General features: G+C 36.7%; 1 protein-coding gene across 1 annotated transcript; it reads left to right on the top strand.

The window, feature by feature from the left end:
• Positions 1 to 16,459: 16,459 nt before the first annotated feature.
• On the top strand, positions 16,460 to 18,282 carry LOC128653568 (posterior protein-like). The gene has a single exon (XM_053706949.1). It carries the CDS (start codon positions 16,460 to 16,462, stop codon positions 17,825 to 17,827), a length of 1,368 nt encoding a protein of 455 aa, XP_053562924.1. The 3' UTR covers positions 17,828 to 18,282.
• Positions 18,283 to 20,554: the final 2,272 nt, after the last annotated feature.

Raw genomic sequence — 20,554 nt, forward strand, 5'->3', positions numbered from 1 at the left:
GTAATGTTAAAAAAAAATGTCATTGAATTTGCCCTGAATTGTGTTTTTCAATTCATCAATGTTTCTTGGTTTGTTCTTGTGCACAAGATCTTTAAGGACACCCCACAAAATAAATTGGGCGGCTTCAGGTTGAGCTGGCCACTTTTAGTGGCCCACGTCATCCTATCCATCTACCTTCAAAATTAATGTCCAAACATTCTCTGACTCCGTTATGTTCAATTCGAGGCAAAAATTCTGTTTGTAGGTAATTATGCTGATTGACAGTACCATAAAAAACACTAGCCCAAATATACCAGTGACTGAAATTACAGCCTAAACTGTTACCTCTTTAAAAAATGGGGCTGATAGAGCAAAAATAGTATTTTAACTTGAAACACAATGGATATATAGACTGGACACTATTACTCCCTGCGATTAAATGTACAACAGAGTATAGTTGTTTTCATTAAATTAACTCCATTGTTGCACTCATACTTAATGTGCTTTATTCTGCATTTTTATTACAGGAGCTGGCGCAACCCATGGGGTTATACTAAAAGCTGAACTGTAAGTGTACCTATCAGTATCAGGTTTGAGCCAGGAAAATTAGGTATAATTCCGATTATCCTAGCTTTGTGAAGGTATAATCTAGATTTTATTAAAGAGACAGAGACGAGTATTTTTGCTTTATATCTTTTCTCTTTACTGAGGGCAGCATTTTAAAGTACATTAAATTTAAACAAACAGAGAATACAGTACAGAACAGAACAGAATGAAAACAGAGTTTGACATGAACTGGACAAAGTTGACCAATGAGCGTAGTCCAACACATCATAACATAGCCAGTAACTGTCCAATCTTCCTCTTTGATCTTTGTTGCGAAAACCAAAAAGGAAATTGTCCAAAAGGTAGAACATGAAGACGAGAAGGAACAGGAACAATGAAGAAAAACAGTTTTGCTTGAAGAAATTCTTGAATTCTTGAATAAGGGAAGACTTGCTTGTAGATGATAGAAATCTTATAGAGGTTGATTGTAGTAGTCGTAAATAATCATCAGAAGGTTCCTTGAAAACCTGGAGTGGGATTTTGCACTAAAATAAAATATAGTAAAACAAGGTTAATAAAAAATAATTATAACAGAAACTTTAATATAAAAAAGGGAGGGTAAAACATCATGTAAACATAAAAAACAGTAAAATGTGGGAGGGAAAATACTCGTCTCTGTCTCTTTAATAAAATCTAGATTATACCTTCACAAAGCTAGGATAATCGGAATTTTATTACAAGGACAGAGACTCATATTTTGCTAGTTTAAAGCAAAGAACTTATGAAACTAAATTAAAAGGAATAGAATGAATAGGTTTAAAATAAAATTGTCTAAAAACTGAATCTGATGACCAGTCGGCAGCATTAAGGATATCTTGAAGGGAAGCAGATTTTGAGAAAGCCTTTGAAGCAGAAGCTCCTCTTATTGAATGCGAAGAGAAAAAATTTTCAACACCTGCTTGATTCATAACTCCTTTTACCCATCTACTGATAGTAGGAGAAGAAACGGGTAAATGAGGTGGAGCATAAGAAATAAGAAGTTGATTGTGGGAAGAAGACCTAAGCAAGGCAGTTCTCTGTTCATACTCTTTAAGACAGAGAACTACGCAAAGTTTAGGATGTTCATAAAAATAGGGATAAAAAATGGATGAAGATAAAGTTTTTGTTCTTCGGGAAATAGAAAAAATGACACCTTGAGGAGAAAAAGATTTTGAATTGAAATCAAAAGCCTTGACATCAGAGATCCTTTTACAAGATAAAAGACACAGTAGAGTTGTTAATTTGACTGTACATTGTTTGAGAGATAAACTTTCATTATTAGGCCAAGAATTAAAGAGAGAAATAATTAAATCTACATCCCAAAAGGATGAAAATTTGGAAGAAGGAGGACGTTTAAGATGGATTGATTTGAGAAGTCTACAAATAGTAGGATGTTGACCTATAGGGATATTATTAATTAGTTCATGACCTGCAGATATAGCTGATCTAGCTACATTAATTGATCTGTAAGCTAAACCTGATTGAAAGAGGGAAGATAAAAAATTAATTACTTGATTTAAAGGGGCTGAAATGGGATCCAGGTGTCTAGAATTGCACCAGCTAGACCATTTAAGCCAGGAGGATAAATAAAATTTTTTGGTTCCAGGGGCCCAGGAATCTTGAAGGAGGAGTCTAGCTTCTTCCGATAATCCAACGCCAGACCAGGAACCCCTGAAATCGTCCAAGCGATTAGATGAAGTTTGTCTTGAAGGACTAGGGGATGAAATTGGTCTGAAGGATCTGTTAGAAGATCTGATCTGGATGGAAGTAGAATTGGATGAAGGAAAGATAATTCTAGTAGAAGAGGATACCAGACTTGGGTTTGCCAAAAGGGGGTTATTATCAGTAGAGAGATCTGCTGACGTTTGACAAAAAGTAGAGTCCTGAGGATCATTGAAAATGGAGGAAAAGCGTATGCTCCTGTGATCGGCCATTGTTGCAGAAAAGCATCTATTGCTAGAGCTTGGGGATCTGGCCTCCAACTGAAATAAGGAGATATCTGATGATTCAGGCGAGAGGCAAAGAGGTCTATTGAGAAGGGACCCCTTAGGGATTGAATTTTTTGGAAAATTAAAGAATTCAATTTCCAATCGCTGAAGTCTGTAAGATACCTCGATCCCCAATCTGCCATTTGATTGTTTAAACCCGGAATATATTCTGCTTGAATAGATATATTCTGGGATAGACAATCGTGTATAAAATATTTAGTTAAATCTGATAAAATTTTTGAGGCAGTACCTCCTAATCGGTTGATGTAACGGACAGCAGAGATGTTGTCCATTCGAAGAAGAATTGTTACAGGGTTTTTGTGTTTGACAAAACTTTGAACTGCGAAGGCCCCTGCAAGAAGCTCTATACAATTGATGTGAAGATTTTGTTCTGCAGGGGACGATTTTCCTCCTGTAATAAGGGGACCGCATCTTGCACCCCAACCAGATTTGCTCGCATCTGATTCTATTATTATGTCCGGGGAACTCACGAAAATTGCTTTGCCATTCCAGGCCTCTATATTCAGGAGCCACCAATTCAATTCTTCCGAAGCTTCCGTTGATAAGGATATTTTGTCTTGGTAAGAGATAATGGATTTTTAGTCTTTGGAGAGCCCTGTAATGAAGTGGAGCTGGAAAGATTGCCTGAATAGAAGAGGAGAGAAGGCCTATAATCCTGGCTAGGAGACGAATAGGAAATAAATCTTTTTTCAGAAGATAACAAATCTCTTTCTTGATTCTTTTGATCTTCTCTAGAGGGAGACTGAGAGAGGCTGGGATAGTGTCCACATTGAATCCGAGAAATATTAGGTTCTGAGAGGGTACCAGAATAGATTTTTTGAAATTGATAATGAAACCCAGGTTTTGAAGGAAATTTATCGTAAGGGATAATTGATCGTTCAAAACAAGGGGAGAATGGTGGATAAGAAGGATATTGTCTAAGTAAATTATTAGGCGAATTCCCCTTTTTCTCAACCAGGCTGTGACTCGTTTGAGAATCTTTGTAAAAGCCCAAGGTGCAGAAGAAAGGCCAAAAGGCAGACAAGAAAACTGCCATAATTTGTTTCTCCAAAGGAATCTGAGATATTTCCTGAAATCTAAATGGATTGGGACTGATAGGTATGCATCTTTTAAGTCTAGTCTTACAAGCCAATCTTTGTTGTAAAGACAATCCCTTAACAGATGAATACCTTCCATCTTGAAGTGATTGAAAACAAGGAATTGGTTTAATTCTCTTAAATTTTTGACAGGGCGAAGAGAACCTTCTTTCTTTTTTACAAAGAACATGTTGCTGATGAAATAATCTATTGTGGAAGGTGCAAGTTCTATTGCATTCTTCTCCAATAGATCTGAAATTTCTATATCTAGAAGGGATTGATCCTCTATAGAGAATTTTATGGGAAGAGGATGAGATTTTTGGAAGGGAATTTTGATAAAATCTAATGGAAGGCCGGATATAGCCTGAATGACCCAAGGATCTGATGTAATCTTTTGCCATTCTTTTATAAAATGCATGAGTCTGCCACCTATTTTTGGAGGGGAAAAATCTGTGGGAATAAAGATGGGAGAACTTACCTTGGAAGGGTCTCCTTGTGTTTCTGATGTTCCTGGATACTCTATTAAAGTATGATCTGCTTCTTGATGGGAAGAAGTTTGCATGTGTTGAGGTTGAAGGTGTAGAATTCTGGAAGTGGAACCTTGAAATGTTTGAGTAGCGGCTGGAAAAGCGGTCCCTGCCTTTTCCAGCCCTGGAGAAAACCTTAAAAGGTTGAGCTTGATAAAATATTTTCTTGGTATTTGTTTTTATTTTGTTAAGGCTATTGAAAGTATTTACATAGGAGCTAAGCTGCTGTAAACCAGCGTCACCACATAGAAGACCATCAGCCTTAGGGCCCATTTCAGTTGAGACATCTTAGAATAAGTCTTCTTCTTTGTGTAGATAGGGAAGTATTGGCATCCCCTAAAAGATATACTAATCTTTGTATCCATTCTCTAGATACATATGGGTCTAGCATAGAGTCTGAAGCGATAGCTTCTTCTGAAAGTTCAAAAAGTTTGGTCACAGGACCTAAAGTATCAAGTAATTTATCCTGACATGATTTTAAAAATCTGTCAGGACCTCTCCTTAAGTTGGAATTTTTATTTCCTAAAAATTTTAAGAAATTTTCATCAATGTTGGGAGTTAGGTGGGTATTGTGAGGAAGCTCAGGACAGGGGCATTCAGCTTTTAGAATACTTTTGGCTTTAGAAGTAAGGGGTTTGCGAATATAGTGGTCTAAAAATTTTGAAACCCTTTTAGATGGCTTCCATTGGGCTGATCTTGGGTGTTCTAAATCATTTGGATGAGTATAGGGATCACCTAAATTATCATAAAGTTTAACTTTTTTAGATTTAGACATAAACTTAGGTTTTTTAGTTTTAATAATTTCTTCTTCAGAGGAAGAATTGTCAATAAAATTGTCCATAGACTCATTAGAAATTTCTTCATATTATGGATAATATTTTTCTATTTGCATGTCTGAAGCATCCATATTATCTGATGAATCAGAAGCAATTAAATATTTTCTTTTCCTGGTCAGTCTCTTTTTAACTTTTATATTTGAGTCACTTTCTGAGTCTGATGATTCTAAGTTGCGCTGAGAAGGCAGGCTGGGAAATGTCAGAGCCGTGCTGACGTGTATTAACTCCTTTATAAGTGACATGAGATTTGTCATAAGGTTTTGACTTCACATTTTTTGGTAAATGCTTCTTTTTAAATGAAGCTTTTCTAGTCATATTTTCTCTCAATTCATTAACAGAGTTAATAGCAGATTGGAAATGCAACATCTGCTGCTTAAAATTCTCTAAAGAGCTGTCAATTATATCTTTGACAGATTTCTCAGAAAACTGAGACTTGTCATCATCAGACATGTTTTTGGAAGTAATGTATTACAATTATAAGTCTTATTAAACTATGGTAATAAATTTAATAAATTAAAATAGAAAAAACTGAATTTTTTTTTAACAACTTAAACTATAACAATATTTTTCTATGTAAGCATATAACTTAACAGCTAATTGTTAATGATTCTATTGAAGAAAAACTTCTATGATAGATAACAGCTGCAAATAAATACAAATGTTGCTAATTCGTGAAGGGAAACTGTTCCGGTCACTGAGTGAGGAGGAATGAGGGTGGGAGGGAGGAAAACCTGTGATTGACAGGTAGAAGGGCGGGTAACTGAACGTCACGCAAAATGGAGGCGTGACTGAAAGGGAAAGAGATAGCTAAGATGGCGGCCGCAACCGGAGAGCGCAGTTAGCAAATGGATAGATTAGACAAGAAAAAAGACAGGCTAAAAGTCTGAAAAGTAAAGAAAAAGGAAGCGGAACAGGTAAGGATTAATGTTGGGTGAAAAAAGATTTGAAAGAAACCAATGAATATAATAAGGAAACGGGGAACAAACTACGAACAGAAAGAAAGTAAAATAAAGTAACATGGCTGAAATTTGCATATGGGTCCTAGGTTTCCGGAGGAGGAGCACAGGTGTGAGCTCAGGTGATGCACCTGTTCTGATCTGATTTCTCCTACCTGCAAGCTCTTGGCGAATTCCGCGCCTAAACCCTGGTGTCTGGGGTGGCTTGTATTGCCTTACACCAACGCTGCTGGAAACCCCATAGTGCCTCATCATCGCACTAAAGCTGCTCATAGCAGCCCTGAGAGAGGTCCCACTCTGGTGGTAAACTTTATTCTATTCTAAATAAAGCCAGTGTCACGATACAGTGTTCCCATGCAGAGGAGGCTCCTGCTGGGAAAAATATAAACTACTAACAGGTGCTTCAGTCACCCGCTTGTTACCTGGAAATTGTGGGCTTATGCTCACGCTGAGCCAGAGGACCGAGGCTGATGTGACTGCTGTTGGAGCTGTGCTACCTCCAACTCTTTGTACAGCAAGCTGCCATCTGTTTCACCCTGAACCGTGAGTTCCGCGGGGACCCGTGATTCCCTGCATCCTTCAACGACAGCGGAGGGAGAGTCGTGGCTGAGTCACCGGTGTACCTGAGGGAGAAGATCTACCTCCTTAAATCCCTGCTCCCTTATCTTCTGATCCATAACCGGCAGTGAGTACTACAAGCGAGCCGAGGATTCTTGCATCGCTGGGCGGCAGCAGAGGGAGAGCTGCGCTTGAAAACCCGGTACAGTGTGTGTGAAGTCTGCCCTCGGAGCTTTGTGTTTCTTCCCTGTCTTGTGTACGGCTGTGTGTGCCGCAGGGAGCCGGGACTCTTTGTATCCCTGGTTGGCAGTTGAGAGCGGCAATTGGTGGGGCACTCTGTCTTGAAGCTGCTTTTCGTCCTCTTCTGGTCTTCTTCACGGATCTATAAGCAGCTGTTAGTATCACAGGGAGCCGGGTCTCTCTGTGATCTTTGTTGTCAGCGGAGTGAAAGCTGCGATCGAAGTGCCAGTGCAGTCCCGGTGAAAAGCTTGTGTTGCCTTTGGCTTCTACACATCTGGTGAGTGGTGACAGATACCGGTACTCCCTGGGGCTGCTCTCACTTTTTCTGAGGATTTCCCAACGGAGCCCCCACTTTTCGGAGCACGGCTCCATATCTTGCTACCTTTGCTGGCCTACCTTGGAGAGGCACTCCCCCTCCCACCGGAGCTGCGTGAGGGGGGGCTGCTGCAGTCAAGGGTACTTAGTCCACTGGCTAAACACTTGGAATAATGGAAGGGTAACGTAGATCTGTTTTGTATGTGACTCATGATAGCCGGCTAAAGAGTTATAAGCATAAGAGTGACTGAGCTATATTTTTTACCAAATATTCTTCTATATATGTACTTTATTTTGCTGTTTTCCGTTTACTCTTGCTGTTCTAGGTCTGTTACCCTGATAAAACAACAAGGGCAAAGCAAGCTACTACCTAAAGGTTATGATCATTGTTCTGAGCCCAATGGACTTTAATGACTTTTAAACATATAAGCTTGCTGTTTATCTCTGCTGTATGTCCTCACTGGTCATTGCAAGCTAAAAAATTTTTTGGGTCATAACATAGTGTTTTATCTTATTTCTATATTGTTTCTTTTTTTTTTTTTTTTTTTTTTTTTTGTGTGTCTCTAGGGTTTTTTTTTTTTCTCATGTAAAGCTATTTAAGTATAAAAAATTCACACAAATTGCTTGAAAATATATCTAGGCTGATGACTGTATAGAACTAATGCAACTGTGAAAAACTGGAATTGTTCTAGGAGCTCACATAAATTTTAGGCTGTGAGTATACGTAGCTAAGGCTCAGGGACATTTACTGATTATTCCCTTTAGTCACAGGCAGGACTGACCTTATTTCACGGTTGATTTCCACTTAAAAGAAGGTAGAAGAAAAAAGGAGAAAAAGAAAAGAATAATAAGAAAAAAGCACTTTTCCCCACTCCCTTCCCTTTTGTGTTTTATTTCTTTCCCTTGGGGTCTTTTCCCCCCTCTATCACTTCTGATTATTTTTCCTGTTGTTTGTTCTCCCCCACTTCCTTTCCTCACAAGTATATGGATAAGTTTTTACACTCACAATCCAAAACCCCACCTTCAGTCATGTCAGCTAGACAAAGGGATAAAAGAACTAAGCCTAACACTGAGGCGGCTGGCGACGTACAGCTGGCCGCTCGTGATTCCCTTAGTGCTCACGAGTCTATCAACCTACAGTCTCTAGTCTCAGATATATCTATGGCCCTTGCGCCTAAGTTTGAGTCACTTAAAGCAGAGATAAAATATGATATTGCTCAGCTAAGCACAGATATTAAACAATTCTCAGAGAGATTCTCTGAGGTAGAACAAAGAGTATCGGATCTTGAAGATCTTATCACAGCTCAAAACACTAAATTAGAAGTTACCTCCTCAGCCCTTTCTAAATTACAAAACAAAGTAGAAGACCTGGAAAATCGGCTAGACGAAATAATTTAAGAATAATAGGGGTCCCTGAGGGGAAGCAGTTCGAAGATCTAAATAAATTGATCACTAAAACACTTCCAGCACTGCTGAATATCCCTGAGACCTATCATGATATTGTCATAGAACGGGTACATAGGTTAGGAGTAGCATCTCCTTCAAGAAATAATATGAGGCCAAGACCAATCCTAGCCAAATTTTTGAACTATCAAGACAAATTGATTTTCTTGCAAGCCTTTCGTAAGAATCAGCCCATACTTCTGGAAGGAACAAAAATATTGTTGTTCCAGGATTATGCAGCAGACACTGCTTCAAAAAGAAAGGAGTTAGCACCAGTTTGCACCAAACTTATACAGCAGGGATTGCGTGCAACAATTGTTCATCCTGCTAGGCTTCGATTGGTCTATGATAATACTTCATATTTTTTTGAGTCTGCCAAAGCCGCAGAAGCTTTTTTTTCTAAAAACAACATAGCTCAGTAGATTGGTCTTTAACTATGAATAGATCCACTGTCTTATCACCATGATGGGTTCTTTTCAGGTTAGGGCACCAGACGGTCTAGACCCTCTAGACGTCTGGTTTATGTTTCTTGGTTGTTTGTGTTTGTTTGGGGTGTATAATCGTGTTTTTGTTTTGTCTTACGTGGTGGGTTTGTTTTTTTTTTTTTTTTTTCTCTTCTTCCCCCGCTACCGCCTCCCGTTTCGAGTCCTAGAGATTGTCTAAAATGAACGGGATTAAATTTGTCTCCTGGAATATAGGAGGTCTTACTTCCTCTATTAAGAGAAAAACGATTATTTCTTATCTTAAAAAAATAGGCTCTTCTATTGCTTTTTTACAAGAAACACATTTGAAAACACAAGAAATCCTTAAACTTAAATCTGCATGGGTAAAGGAGGTTTTTTTTCCACCTAGTCGTAGTCGCAGAGGTGGAGTTGCTATTCTTTTGGGGAAAAAATTTAATTATGAGGTAATTCAGAGTCAGTCAGATGAAGAGGGGAGATATATTATTTTGAAAATTAAGATCGCTGGTATTCTGTATACGTTATGTAATGTATATGCTCCAAACGTTTTTGATTTGTCTTTCTGGGATGCGTTGCAGGCCAGGCTTATGACATCTGCAGAAGGCTTCCTTATTTTAGCTGGCGATTTTAACATGGCTCCGCAGTGCCCATTAGATAGAATGAGGCAGCAGGAGTTTTCTAAAAAAACTAAAAGGGATAATCTTGAGGCAAAGTTGTTTTCTAGGATCTTTTCTAACTTGAGAGTAAGGGATATCTGGAGGCTTCAAAACCCAGATACGCGGGATTTTACGTGTCTTTCAAAAGCACATAAGTCATTGTCCCGGATTGATTTATTTTTGATTGATGAAAGACTATGTAAATACAAAGTATCAGCTCAAATATTGCCTATCGTGGTATCTGATCATGCCCCTATATGTTTCAAATCTGAAATGGGTACATCCTTTCAGGCCAATAATCGTTTCTCTTATCCTAAGTTTTTGTCTTCTGACGTTAAGTTGAAAAAATTTCTGGAAACTAAATTTGCGGATTTCGCTATGTTTAATGCAGAGGCCATGAGTCGGCCTTCCCTGTTCTGGGAAACGGCCAAAGCAGTGATGAGAGGGGAGATTCTTGCTTATACTATCAGGCGCACAAAGAGTCTTAAAAATCGTGAGAATGAACTGCTTCGGGCAGTCACAAATTCTTATAATCTATATTTAATGGAAAAGACACCACAGAAGTGGGCCAAATATATTACTGCACTAGAGGCGAGAGACTCACTGCTAATATATAAAGCCACTCAAAAGGATATACGCTTTTCCGCAAAATTCTATAAGTATGGGAATAAGACGGGAAAACTCTTAGCTAGATTAGTTAAGCAGGATCTAGGATCCCAGCTAATTGACGTTCTCCACAGAAAGGGGCAAATAGCTAGCTCTGCACAGGACCTCCTTCAAATTGTTTTTGATTATTATAAATCTATATACTCGGCTAAATCATCTGATACTTTGGAACGCCAGAGGTTTTGGTCAGGCATCACATTCCCATCATTACTAGCACCATCAATTGAAGATCTTGAATCTCCTATTACTGAAGCAGAAGTGGCTAAAGCGATTAATAAGCTGGGATACAATAAAGCACCAGGACCGGATGCAATACCTAATGAATTCTATAGATCGATATCAACTATTATAACACCGTATTTAACTGCATTATTTAATCACATATATATAGAGGGTAATGCTCCTTCATCTAGCTTTACCGCATCATTTACGTCCCTGATTTTAAAGAAGGGAAAAGATCCAAAAGCAATAGAATCTTATAGGCCAATTGCCCTCATGAATACGGATTATAAATTGTTAACTACAATCCTTGCACAGCGGCTGCAGTCCCTTCTTCCTTCTATTATCAATTCGGACCAGGCCGGGTTCATGAAAAATAGGAATTCCGCTGCCAAGATAAGGGAACTTCTGCTAACTTTGGATTTTTTTTCCAATAATACGATCCCTGATCAAATGGGACGAGTAAATGAAGCGGATTTGGCAATATTAGCCATAGATGCCGAAAAGGCCTTTGATTCAATTTATCATGACCATCTTTTATTATCTTTAGAGAAGTTTGGGTTTAAAGGCAATTTCACGAATTTTATAGAAAAATTATATCACACGGCCTCTACTAGACTAATAGTTAACGGTCAGTTGTCTCCAGAGATAATTCTTCAGAGGGGAACGAGGCAGGGGTGTCCCCTGTCCCCGCTCCTTTTTAATATCGCTATTGAACCTCTTGCATTAATGATAAGACAGAGGCTTGAGGAGATTGTAGTAGCTGGACGGGAATTAAGAATAGCATTATATGCGGATGATATTCTTTTGTATTTAGCTAATATACGTAGGAATCTGCCAATTTTGGTGGCTATTATACAACAGTTTGGATCCTTCTCAGGGTATAAGGTAAATATAAGTAAATCTGAATTTCTTTGGGTTAGGCAGACAAGTAACTCTCCTACAAATATACCTTTTTCCATAGTGAAGGACTCGTTTAAATACCTGGGTATAAATATCTCTAGTAACCCGGATACCTGGTATTCGCTGAATATCCCGCCTGTTTTAAACAAAGTTAGAGCAGCTCTCAAGAATTGGCAGAGTCTACCTCTCTCATTATCTGGACGCATAGCAGTATATAAAATGATCCTACTACCTAAAATATTGTATGTTCTACAGAACACCCCTTTGTTATTGAAGAAAAAGGATATTACTTTATTTAATTCATATCTTCGATCCTTCTTATGGCAGGATAGGAAGCCCAGAATGTCACTGGCAAAACTCTCTCTCCCAATAGGAGCTGGAGGTCTGGCTCTACCTGATTTGAGGGCATATAACTACGTTTTTCTAATTCGCATTGTAGCGGACTGGTTATTTCAGCGCAACTATGTTACAAATACTGATCTTGAGATTAGCATCATGTACCCCTTCGCACCGGTGGCACTTATGCATATGGACACGCCCGATATTCCACCCCATATTAGAAGATATAAAACTATTTATAACATAATCCTGGCCTGGAAAAAAGTATGTAATCTGCTTGGAGTAGAATACCATGTATCACGATATTTGCCATTGGTAGGGAATCCACAATTTCAGGACGGTTTACCTTCTTTAATTTTTTCAAAATGGAATACTCGAGGGCTCGTTAATGTCTTTCAGTTGCTTGATATAGAAGAAGGTTGTATCCAATCATTTGATGCACTTAGATTGAAATTTAATCTCCTACATAGAAATTTCTATGCCTATCTCCAAGCCAGACACTATGTCATGAAATTAGTGAATGAGTATGGGTGGAACTGGTCACTAGGGCAGTTGGACAAGTGGCTTATTCTGGCAAAGAATGGAATTACGTCAATCTCCCCATGTTATATGATACTGGTATCGGATAGAGGTACAATTAATCTTGATAAAATTGCGGGTAACTGGGCTAAACTTTTAGATAAAGAAGTTGATTCTAAAATACCTTCTACCTCAATTCAAGAGGTTGCTCGGACAACTCTCTCATCTACATGGAGAGAATCCCATGTTAAGTTGTTACATAGGACATATTTTACACCAGAAAAGGGAATAAGATGTGGGAAAACTAATTTTACTATCTGTCCCAAGTGCTCACTTCCCTCTGCAGATCTCTTGCATATGCTATGGACTTGTCCAAAAATCAGGAACGTTTGGTTTAAAGTCCAATTTTGGCTCTGTAAAGTACTAGGTCTCCCCTCGATAAATCTGATAGATTTGAATGTAGTCTTTCTCTTTTCAAATCCAGAAGATAAGCAGCTTAATACTAAATTGATTAATATAACTATACTGGCTGTTAGATACCTTATTTTTAAAAAATGGAAAATGAACACCGGTCCCAGTATCTCTGAAATTAAAAATTGCTTAAAAAAGCAATGTATTCTTGAACAATATAATGTTAATATTGATAATGATAATGATATCTCTAGTTTTTTTTTAAAAATGGTCAGCATTTCTAAAAACATTTCCCCCTGCTGAAAGGGAATGTTTGATATATCCTTTACGTAACACTGAACTAGTCCTCTTAGGGAGGTGGTGACGGGGGTCTGAAGAGTTGTGTGGGGTTTTTTTTTTTGGTTTTTTTTTTTTCTGGTTGTATTGTTTTGTGTTGTCTTGTTTTGTATTGTTTTGCATTGTTTTGTATTGTTTTGTTTTTGTTTGTCGTAAAGTGTTTGGGTAGTTATGTTATGGGTAAAATAATACAAAATCATCCAACAAGGAATTGAGTACTATTGTAATGAAGGAAAATTATTCTATTTCTGGGCAAGTTTCAGCTAATGAATGTTATATATTTATTTTGTTTTTTTGTGTTAAGCTGTAAACGCCTGAGGTTTTTATGGCCATGTATATTGTATGTTTTCTATTATGACGCTTAAATATTGGTCCATTACCTAAAATTTATTTATTTGAAACCCAGAGTGGATTGTTTTTGTTTGACTTTTGTTTTTCTTCTTTTTTCCTTGCTACTGATTGTCAGCTTATCATGTTGGATATAAATAAAGACTTTAAAAAAAAAAAGTAACATGGCTAATAAAATGGATAATAATGAAAACGAAAAGGCAAAGAATATGATAGAAATAAGAAACAATAAGGAAAAAATGGAAAAAATGTAAAAGAACTAAAATAATAAAACAAGATAAAATAAAATAGACAAGGTAAATAGTAATAAAAGTGTATATATTAGATAAAGAAATATATAGACTTAAATATCAAAGAACAACAACAATAACAAAAAACGTATTTAGTTTTATTATAGGATACAATAAAACACAATATACTTATCAAGAGATTGAGCAGCAAAGAGAAAAGAGGAAGATTGGACAGTTACTGGCTATGTTATGATGTGTTGGTCTACGCTCATTGGTCAACTTTGTCCAGTTCATGTCAAACTCTGTTTTCATTGGTTAATAAGTTCTGTTCTGTACTGTATTTTCTGTTTGTTTAAATTTAATGTACTTTAAAATGCTGCCCTCAGTAAAGAGAAAAGATATAAAGCAAAATATGAGTCTCTGTCCTTGTAATAAAATTGCATCTATACTACTGTCACTTAGTACTCAATTTAGTTAAAACTATCAACCACTAGGTGGAGACAAAGTAAATGTCATGGAAATAAAAGTACATTAATGGAGTGCCGAGTTCTGTTTGTGATTCCTGTGTTATAATTGCACCATGAGTTGATTATTAGTCAAAGTGCATCCTTTGTATACACAGTTGAATCAAAATAAAAGCTAAAATAAGAAACAAAACAAAAAAAAAAACATCTGATTTGAATCTGAAAATAGGTATGTTTAGAGATCCTGCTTGTATAGTTGTATAGCTGGTGTTATACACATATGTTAACACATATAGCATCACATACATTCCCAGTTGTATGTACACCGTTTGTAGGTCCGAACAAACTTATGAGTAAATAGATGATAGATAGATGTCATCATATAATAAAAGCTAAAAAGGTGGGACATAAAACTAATTTTCGAACCCTAATGACTTTACATTTAGAAAATAATCAGCTCTATCTTTATAGAAGTGGTACCTTCTATATAGTTTAGTTGGATACTTCTAGTTGCCCATATACTCACTACATATAGTAACTGCCTAGCTTGCTTTATTCCTTACTCTAGTCCTATATATAATGTGGCACTAATATGCATGTAGCCTTTTCCTTATCTTCTGTACTTGACATTACAAAAGCCAGATGATAGCATAGTTAACTATGGGAAAAATTACAAGTTTTGCGGTACGGCTATACCGCTACAAAATTTACCTTTGTGCACGGAATGGCAGGTCTCCCGTATTACAAGTTGCGGGGGTACAGCTATACCGAAAGCGTTTTAGCCTGTACCGCAACTCTCCATTTCGCACTTAAAAAAGGGCTTTTCAGTGTGGAATTTTCACTGCACCTGTATTACAGGTTGTGTGGTCCCGCTATAACGCTAGCATTATAGATTATACCGCCGTAATCCAATCCGTGATCAGAGACCAGTAGTTATGTATTTTGTGAAACAAAAATGTTTCACAAAACTCATTACAAAAATGTTACAAAGTACACTAACACCTGTTGTATTTTATGAACACACCTAACTTTAATATCAGACTGTTATTTCCATGGACATTATTGAATAATGAAATGCTAAGGGACATTTGTCTACAACATCAAGGATACAAAGGGTTAAATGCACACTGACCTACAGTTACCAGCTTATCCAGTTCAGAGGTGACAAGGCAGAGATAAGTGGAAATCTGTTGAACCACTGTATATAAACAATAGATCAAAAGGATACCACAGGATTCACTAAGACATTTTACAACCCAATATTTAGCATTTCAGCACAGATGGCCGTTTCATCACAGATGGTGTACAAGGCCCTGATTTTATCTCTTTCACCAATAGCCTAAGGAAGTGACTTCTACCGCCATTCATATAATGATGTCATCTGGTCTCTGAAGAATTGATAGAGTGTGGGCTGGGCTGTGAGAAAGAATGAATGACTATATAAGTTAGTTGCCATTGTAGGCTTAGCTCTCTCTTCTCACTCACCTCTCCCCTTCCATCTCTCCCTCTCCCCTTTTCCAACTCCCCTTTCCTTCCCTTACATTAGTTAGCAACGTGTTTCTATGTAAATACTTATTTTCTGTCTAATAAAAGAAATAATTTCATCAAGCAGCGTCCTGATTTCCTAAGCTAAAGGTAATATTAGTGTGGAAATAGTAACTAAAAAGTTAGCAGATTCTACATTTGGCACCCCAGATGGGACGTGGATAAATCACTAATTCCACGTTGAACTACAGCTGAATTTGCTAAACTGAGGTGCGGGAGCTGCAAGAATTCTTTGTGAATAGAGGCCAGACCGGACCTATCTGTGTGGGAAGTGTGCAGATCTACAAGACACTGTGTAAAGAGAAAGCTGCAAGTACCGTAAGTATATGTTTCTTTATGTTTATGTTATGTTCCTGTATGCTACAGAAAAGTAAATGTATTAATTGTTTCTTGCTGAATTAAGTTTACTAAAATCTGAAAACAAGAGAGTAACCAGACATCTCTGAGGGTAAAGTGTAATAGGCATAGCCCAGTTTTACATGCAGCTCAAAAGGAGATCCCTCTAGGTCTAGATTTTAGGCTAATAATGCAAAAAGTTTGTTGATGTTAGATGTGTATAGTGTGTTGTGTGATCAGTGTGTACATCTGTACTGTGTATAGTTTGTTGTGTGATCAGTGTGTACATCTGTACTGTGTATAGTGTGTTGTGTGATCAGTGTGTACATCTGTACTGTGTATAGTTTGTTGTGTGATCAGTGTGTACATCTGTACTGTGTATAGTGTGTTGTGTGATCAGTGTATACATCTGTACTGTGTATAGTTTGTTGTGTGATCAGTGTGTACATCTGTACTGTGTATAGTGTGTTGTGTGAATCTGGTGTGTGTATTGTTAGTAAGAATGGAACTGGTTGAGAAATACATTAAGAAATATGCCTCTGTCACATTTATTACATGTGCAGAAGATCCATTGACACATCAGTTTTATAATGTAATTAAACAATGTGAAAAGCACAATAATGAACTAAGTAGAAAACTGTTTCAGAAAGACATAGAAAAAAGAGAGCTAAGTAATTTACTGAGTATGTTTCTAAGAATAAAAGAGATTGCTGAACAGAAAGAGTTGGAATGGAAGGCAGAAAGAACTGATATCATAGAACAGCTGGATAAACTTGGTCAATCTATTATGGCTGTTGCTAGTCACTCTGAAAAGAGATGTGAGTGTGATACACTGAGTGAAGAGATAGACAAACTTACTAAACTGAATGCTGAGCTACAAGAGAGGCTTAATGAATGTGAAGTGAGGTGTGGCATGGGAGAACAATTAGTAATATGTATGGAACAAAAGGAAATGCAGAGAGAGAATGTTATTGCATCACTTAAGGCAGATTTATGGGAGTCTGAATCACAGCTTTTAAATAAGGAACAATGTATCTTGTCTCTTAAAGCACAGGGGATACAAGACAAATGCAACTGTTACAGGAGTAGTCTAGCACATGTGTGTCCTTTAGAAGTAGATGGTAATGAAAGTCAAACTATAGAACTAGTTGGACAAACCCCTAACATTCCTGACAGTTCTTTGTTAACTTTAAACCAGGTCCCCTCTACTCTAACTCCTCAAATAGAATGCAGACAAAGTAACCCCCAATTACAAACTAAAGTAAATAATCATAGTAACTCTGCCCCCCTTACAATACAAGACCATAATAATTTGTGCCATATTTTAGGTCACTTTGATACCTCCACGCCACCTGTAATCCTTTCTAATAAGTTAGAAGCTGTTATTACTCAGTATAATTTAGGCAACAGAGATGCCTGTGCTTTGCTTCGGGCCTGGTTGCCATCACAAGTAGCTGCACAGCTAAGGGCACCAGTAGGCACCCATAAAGGAGTGTCTCCTGATATTGATGCAAACTGGGGAAATTCAGGGGACAGATTAAAGGAATTACAGTATGTTATGTGTTGTCGTGATGCCAGAGGTACCAGTGCCATAGCAAATGCAAGTTTAAAGGAAGGAGATGACCCGATTTTGTTTTGTACTGAGTACCTTGCACTGTATAAGATAACTTATAACTGCCCTAACATGTCCCCAGATGATGCAGATTTTCTGTATTCTATGGCAAATAAATGCACATTAATTGACAGTAGTACAAGAATCACTCTTAGAAATGCCAGCTCCTATACCAACTTTGTTAACATACTTAAAGACTGGTTTAAAGACTCAAAGCATAAGAATGCTACTCATAATAATATATCTATGCTAACTTAGAGTCAGGGGAAGCAGAGATTTTTGAGACATTGTTTTAAATGTGGAACGTTTGAGCACATCATGAGGGAATGTGTGACATCAATGAGAGATATCAGGGATAAAAATTACATTAGGAGGCAGAACAAAATATCATATTTAAGTAAGGAAGGAAAATACAGTGCTATATTTGAAGGTGAAAAGGAACAGAATATATCTTCTTTAACAAAGAAAGAAATAATAGAAGAACCTACTAGGGAGGAAACTTGCAAAGAGCCCCCATCTAAAAAAGACTCTCAGCAAAATTGCAAAGAGCCCTCATCCAAAAAAGAAGGGACAAATGTTCAATTTCAGATGCCTTACATAAACTGGCCATTTTGGGCACTGTTTAATTATACACAATTGGCAATGCATCTATTGATATTGAATTTAGCTCAGCCTGTGTATATTGCCAATTGATTGCAGAAATCTGTTTTATTCTCTACATTCTATTACCCTGTATTCCATGTATAGTGATGGTAGATTTTTTACTATAGGCAAGTAGAGATTTATTTTGTTTCATTTATTTACTTTGTATTTATGTCTATATTAATGCTATGTTTCTTTTTTTTAGGGCTATTACTTGAAGAGAAGTGAACTTTGTACAGTCTACTTCTAGAAATTAAGAATTTTGTAATTGTTTATTTTTATTCACAGGTTGTTGCTATCCATGAATAAAATGTTTATAGTATAAAGAAATGCATTTCCCCCTTTTTCTTAAAGACCACGTGGTACTTTATGATGAGCTCATCAGTTACATAAATGTAATATAGTCACAATGAATTGTTTGCAAACAATTGATCATAACCAGTTTATTTTAAAAGTCATGGTTTCAAGTACTGTTTTATATGTCTATGTTATTTTGTTTGTGTTATTAATGTCATGAACTAACAATTCTGATTACTTACAGAAGCAACCTATACCATCACCTAAAGAAGCACAAATCATTTACTGTAGAGAAGACTAGATATTTTAAATTGGATAATTTAATGCAAAATCCAAATTTAGTTATTTAAGAACGCTGTTATATTTAAAGAGAACAGCAACATGTTTTGTGTGGCGTACTGTTTTTATGTTGTGTTTGTTCTGTGTTGTCTCTGTTTTATATGTGTAAAATGGATTATTGTTATTTTTTGTAATATGGTTCCTTTTCTATCAAGGAACCAAACGGGGGATCCCTTCACTACCATTTTTGTATTTTTAAGGACATTTTTTATTCACTACCATTTTTGTATTTTAAGGACATTTTTTTTTATTCACTACCATTTTTGTATTTTAAAGCACGTTTTTTTTTTTTTTTTTTTTTTTTTTTTTATAAAAATAGGTAACATTTTTTTAAATGCTTCCGTATTAGTTTTTTTTTAAATTCTGTTTCGCCACACTGGGCAATGTTTTTCAGTAATATTTTTCATAAGCCAAAGAGTATAACATTGTCTACTTATAGGTCTCTAAGTGCTGACCAGTAGATTATAAGACTGTGTGCATGCCTTGAAGCAGATAATGATACTGTGATTTAATGTTAAAGAAAGTAATATAAATGTTTGCTAAGCTATATGCTACGTTTTGTTTATGACCTCAGAGAGCAGGCATTTTGTATTAATAAATTATAATCTGTCACAAATGTATAACATTCAAATCTCACAAGATGCCAGAAAATAATTTGCAAAGTTCGAGCACTACTCCTAGTAGTAGTCATAAAGATTGTGTGTGATATGTAACAATTCATTTGTATCATATGTATAATTATTCTGAAAATGCTGATGATTTTATATACATCTCAGATTATTGTTAATTCTAACAGGGTAAAATATATATTGTATTTGTAAAATTGATTTAATCATCATATTCATAATGTGATTGTTAGAATGTGCTACACATTGTAAGGGGATTGTATTTTAGTATTTATTTAGAGTATGGATGTAAATGAATGGTTTTATTTCAGGTTGCCCCACTCACAGAAGAAACTATAAAGTGAGCAGTACAACGTTATAATCATAAGTGATTTAATGATCAAAGAGGGGAATGTTGTATTTTATGAACACACCTAACTTTAATATCAGACTGTTATTTCCATGGATATTATTGAATAATGAAATGCTAAGGGACATTTGTCTACAACATCAAGGATACAAAGGGTTAAATGCACACTGACCTACAGTTACCAGCTTATCCAGTTCAGAGGTGACAAGGCAGAGATAAGTGGAAATCTGATGAACCACTGTATATAAACAATAGATCAAAAGGATACCACAGGATTCACTAAGACATTTTACAACCCAATATTTAGCATTTCAGCACAGATGGCCGTTTCATCACAGATGGTGTACAAGGCCCTGATTTTATCTCTTTCACCAATAGCCTAAGGAAGTGACTTCTACCCCCATTCATATAATGATGTCATCTGGTCTCTGAAGAATTGATAGAGTGTGGGCTGGGCTGTGAGAAAGAATGAATGACTATATAAGTTAGTTGCCATTGTAGGCTAAGCTCTCTCTTCTCACTCACCTCTCCCCTTCCATCTCTCCCTCTCCCCTTTTCCAACTCCCCTTTCCTTCCCTTACATTAGTTAGCAACGTGTTTCTATGTAAATACTTATTTTCTGTCTAATAAAAGAAATAATTTCATCAAGCAGCGTCCTGATTTCCTAAGCTAAAGGTAATATTAGTGTGGAAATAGTAACTAAAAAGTAAGCAGATTCTACAACACCCATAA

This window comes from Bombina bombina, chromosome 3, assembly GCF_027579735.1.
Source record: "Bombina bombina isolate aBomBom1 chromosome 3, aBomBom1.pri, whole genome shotgun sequence".
Taxonomy (NCBI): domain Eukaryota; kingdom Metazoa; phylum Chordata; class Amphibia; order Anura; family Bombinatoridae; genus Bombina; species Bombina bombina.